At 32.8% G+C, this 5,119-nt stretch overlaps 1 protein-coding gene across 1 annotated transcript; it reads right to left on the reverse strand.

Annotated features, from left to right (window-relative positions):
• Positions 1 to 3,264: 3,264 nt before the first annotated feature.
• On the reverse strand, positions 3,265 to 3,993 carry LOC145121554 (putative inactive nicotinamidase At3g16190). Its single transcript, XM_079057283.1, has 4 exons — positions 3,802 to 3,993; positions 3,618 to 3,671; positions 3,415 to 3,571; positions 3,265 to 3,329 (listed from the first exon to the last, which is right to left on the reverse strand). Exons 1-4 carry the CDS (start codon positions 3,991 to 3,993, stop codon positions 3,265 to 3,267), a joined length of 468 nt encoding a protein of 155 aa, XP_078913409.1.
• Positions 3,994 to 5,119: the final 1,126 nt, after the last annotated feature.

Below are 5,119 nucleotides of genomic sequence, written 5' to 3' on the forward strand. Positions count from 1 at the left end.
CATACTTGTATAAAATATTAAAATTTAATACACATATAGATAATAAAAGTTAATATGAAAGAGTGAAATAGTGCTACTTTCCCCTAGAAAAAAGCAACACTTTCTATTCTATGTATGTATGACTTTCTTTCTAAAACCATTTATACATTAAGAATAAGATAAAACAAAATGTGAGAAAAAGCAATCAATGTGAGAAAAAGCAAAGTGTAACATTTGGACATGTACAGTCAAACAACTACAATTAATCAAATTTGTAAATATCAAATTAATATAATATGATTATGGGCTAAATATGAGAAAAAGAAATCTACTTCTTTCTTGCTTTGTTTCCTTATTGTAGCAATGTACTTTTATTTTTTTCTTATTGGAGCATCGATCATACTTTCAAATTATTCCATAATAGGGCATTGTACTTTAAAACTTCTATATGTTATACCAATGGGTAAACTCCTGATTTGTTTTGTGCTGGCATGGTATTATGATAACACGTACAAATCAACAAACTACAGATTTGATGGCATGTCATTGTCCACCTAGGATATCAACTTGTAATATACTGCTTACATGGCAAGAAATTATGAATGCATTTTAAATTATGTCACGTGAAAATCCCATGGGTGTGACACCAAGAGGAATTGTAGACCTAAAATCAGAGTCATGTATGAAAAATAAAACCTAACAAGTCTAATGTTTATAGCAATGATGCATATTTGCAGGTAAAATAATTAACTTCATGATACAGAATGTATAACAAACTCAAATCATTCTTTTTCTTTCTTTTTGTTCAGCAGCACACAAGTAACAAGTAACAATAAGAAAAACAAATGTACCACCATAATACCACACTTTCTCCAAGTCAGGTTACCATTAGTGTTAAATAATAATACTCTCAATATTTTTTCCTCACTGTCATGTATGATTAAATTAATGAGAATCCCCCCTAAATGTAATTCTGCAATGAATTACCAGCAAAACAGTTCCTCAAGTTCAAACAAAGGATTCAATGTAAACTAACAAGTAACAAGACATTACATGCAACATACTTTCACCTAAATTAATCAAATGGTATATTTCAATTTTCATTATTAAGCATCTCAAAAAGCAAAGTGTGGTAATTAGAATAAATACCAGCTTTGGACAAGGAGTCATCATGGCATAAGTGTTGCAATAAATATCACAAATTTTACCCTCTTATTGACAAGAAGAGTGTCTTTTACAGCAGAACCCTCATTAAACAAGCGACATTGGATTAGCAAAGGCTGGAGAAATTATTAGGAGACAAAATATTATTAAATTTTATCAAATATTTTTAAAAAAAATCAGATAGATTATAACTTACAAAGCATGAATGCTAGTTACCGGATCTTTAATTGTCACCTCTCTTCCTCCAAGACCCAATGATCCAATCTCAGGTTTGACCGAGTCAAACTTCTGCCAACTTGAAAAACAGTATCAGAACATACAACAAAAAGAAAAATATAAAAAGATTTATGTTCTTACACAATTCAACTCTGCATCACTCAATCGCCACCTGTCACGTGCTTATGCAAGCAACATGAATAGCACAAGAACGAAGGGTTTGTTGAAGTCCTTGCTGCTCAACAAAGCCCAGAAAATCCAAACTGGTTCCAGGTAATTAATGAACAATCAATAGATGTATCTGTGATTTCAAAAAGGGTAAAAATGTCATGAAACTATTTATGTTCAATTTGTTACAGGGGACTGTTGATGCAGTGAGGCGGTATTTGTGGCTATTTGAAGAGCACAATATTACTTTTATGCATAGCAACAATGTGAATCTCATAAAAGTACCTACAGTCTTAATGAAACAACTGAGATTAAAACAACACCTTGATTTCAAATTAAGTTTCCCTTAGTGTAGCTGCAACTATGACCATGTGGATCCACACATATCAGCAAAACCGTCAGGTCTTCTCTCTTTAGATCGTATAACTCTAGTATCTGGGGTCCAGTAAACTAAATAGAAATTTAAATAGAAAATTAGCATAGCCTCAAAACCCAATTTTTCCTCGTCATCTTAGTATACATCAAACATTTAAATTAAATAGAAAATTAGCATAGCCTCAAAACCCAGTTTTATATCAAAGTGTTTTTTGTTTCATTTTTTGAGTTCAGCAAGATCAATTTTCATTTTTTTTTCGTTTTATGTTAAATCAAGTTATAAAAATAGCAATCTAAGTACATGAAATTGTTGAACTTTATTAAAGCAATACTTTTATTTAACTTGTGATGGAAAAAAACAATACTTTTATTAAATGTTAAAATTTATAATATATAAAAAATACCTTCTTTTCCTCAACTACATGTGTAGAAGGTTTAGGGGTAATGGGGTCTTCTGCAGGCAATCCAAGCTTCCCCACCTTTCAGCCTGTAAAATATACAAAAATTAGTTTCACAAAAAACATCATAAAAAACCAGATTTATAATAATTTTTACTTAATTATTAATTAATATTATGCCAAGACTCAAGACCTTATCTTCTTCCAACTTTTGTCTGGTTTTTTCTCTAGTCCTTCTTTCCTCTTCTTTTTCTGTTTTATGCAGGGCTATAACATTGCAAAATACAAAAAAAAAAAAAAATCCTTTTAGGAGATAGGAATATAAAATTAAATATTTTGGAGTAAAAAAAAGAATAAGGTTGCCATTTTCTTCCTCCATATGTTTTGCTTCAAGTAGTTCCTTCCCAATTCATATCTGATCCTAAAGATAATTTTATATTAAGTACATGATACAAAATGACGTAAATACCTTTCTAATTTTTTAAAACTTAAAAGAGAAGAACACATTCTACTTGGAATATTGGATGAAGCTATGTTAAGACTTTCACAAACCCAAGGCCACTTTAGGAACCAAGAGTATAAATGTATAATTTAACACCACTTTACAAAACTGAAGATAAGTTCTGGGATTATTTATATTTCAAGAAAAACAAATAATTACCTTCTCTCTTTCTTTTTCCATTCTCTTTTCTTCCGCCTCTTTCGTTTTGCGTGCTCGCTCCCTTAAATATAGACATTGACCAAAATATTAGTTAACTAAATATGTGCAGGAAGCACATGTATTCGACCTTTTTCTCACAGATACTACACATGTGCCATCCTGGATTTAGAGGTAAAAGAGAATTAAAAAAATGGTTAAATTATTTCAGATACCAACATCAAATTCAAATCCCTTCTTGAGTAATATCCCTTAAAAAAGTAAAGATAACCAACATTGGCCATTTCCCTTAGTTACAAAAGATTTTTAATAATAATCAAGTTCCACAACATCAAAAACACTCTGCCTTACACAGTTTGGAGTTTGAACACCTACAATCAAATTTCATTAATGTATATGTATATCCACCAATATGATGAAACTAATAACAGAATAATCAAAAGAAAATTATTTTACCAACAACAACTAAACTATCAATCCCTGCTCCTTGAATAAATGAATGAAGATTTGTAGCAAAGAAGGCACTAAACCATGTCTTTACCACCTTATAATCTTCTTCTTTGATAACAAGACCATGAACAAGTTCTGCCCCTTTTCTCCTTTTTGAAGTAGGCTTTGGTTTTCAATCACCATATAAATGCCTTAATAACATTAGAAACTATAGCTAAGCCACCATCAACACAGAATGGCGCATCCTTTAACACAAAATCATTCTAGAATGAAGAAAAAAACATTGTCAAAAGGATGTAAATTGTAATTATCAATCAGAAATGCATAAAGAAGCAATGTGTGTGTGTGAGAGAGTGAAAGATAGAGAGTTAGAGTGAAAGGAGAAAAGGATACCTGCATATCAATTAAAAGAAGAGTTGGATTGTTGCAAGTAGTAGTGGATTTAGAAGGACTTGATATACATTGATTCCCATTCTTGAAAAAATTGTTTTTGTTCTGAATGGGAAGAGCAATAGATTGATCTTGTCTCATAAACTCTTTACATTTCTTAAGTGCTTTATTGTGTAAGTTGTTAACATTTCCCATATGAAGACTAAGTCTCACAGTTTTATTCCAACACTAAAGACCCAAATCAAAGGGTTAGATGATTGGTCAAAATCGGGAGAAGAATTAATGGTATCCTATTTTTGGATCTAGGGTTTTACCAACGATATTCTGAATCGGCGTTTAGGGTTTTAAAAAGAAGATCAAATCGACTCTGCTCAAAACCACTGATGCCAGTGACGTCTTCAAGGGTGGATGGAGCAAGTCATTCTCGAATCAGAGGAGGAATAAGAGAGGGCGTGCTCGTATCACAATCTAGGCGATTCATAAGAACATCGAGGCGGGCTTAGTGTCGAGGTTATGATTTTGAGGTGGTATTAGAGATCCGTTTCACCTCCAATTTCATTAACACCAAACCACAAAAACGTTGTCGCCCAGACCTTAAGCATGCCTGGAGAAATTCTAATGGACATTAAGTTAATTAATAACCAAGAGATAAATTAAGTACAATCAGAGGGAAAGTTAATTAAATACAACATACCTGGGATTCAATCCCTATAACAATTGGCTCCACAAACGATTTTAGGAGAGACGTATATGAAATTGAAAGCAAAAAGTGAATTTGTGTCTGAATCCGAACCCCTCCTTTTGCCTTCTCGATTTGATCTCCAGCTACAGCTCCCTTTCCTTCTATATTTGTCACTTTATCTCTTTTATTTATCTTCCACCTCTCTCCTCTTCTCTTTCTCTCTTCTAGAACTCCTTATCTCGCTGCTCCACCGGTATCAATGCCTCCGGTTGCTTTTGTGACGCCTCGTGGTAGATTCATCGTCGCTTTTTTAAGAAGAGATCAAAGCCGAAGACGATGGAGATAAAGAGGCAGAATCTTAGGCATGCCTTAGTTCACATGGTGAATCGTGACCTAGAGGAGAGAGCAGAGAGGTAGAGGAAGGAGGGTACTTCAAAATTTTGGGATATTTGGTGTTCCCCCTTACCTATATCAAAGAGGAGGGACGCGCGTATTAAAAATTATAAAATGACATTTCTATACGACGCCCATTTAATTTAGGTGCCTTTCGTGTTTTTAATTTTCTTTTTTTCGGACACTAATTTTAGGGCACGTAACAATGCGCGTCCTAAATTCTTCAAATTTCTAAAGATCTGAAAT

Source organism: Lactuca virosa, chromosome 6 (assembly GCF_052849685.1).
Source record: "Lactuca virosa cultivar CGN04683 chromosome 6, Lactuca_virosa_CGN04683_v6, whole genome shotgun sequence".
In the NCBI taxonomy this organism is placed as follows: domain Eukaryota; kingdom Viridiplantae; phylum Streptophyta; class Magnoliopsida; order Asterales; family Asteraceae; genus Lactuca; species Lactuca virosa.

Excerpts from the sequence above, each read along its gene's own strand:
- LOC145121554 (XM_079057283.1), bottom strand. The coding sequence starts at position 3,993 with ATGGGAAATGTTAACAACTTACACAATAAAGCACTTAAGAAATGTAAA. Across the intron at positions 3,672-3,801 it reads TTCTTTTAATTGATATGCAG|AATGATTTTGTGTTAAAGGA; the intron begins GTATCCTTTTCT and ends TCTTCATTCTAG. Across the intron at positions 3,572-3,617 it reads TTGATGGTGGCTTAGCTATA|CCTACTTCAAAAAGGAGAAA; the intron begins GTTTCTAATGTT and ends TGAAAACCAAAG.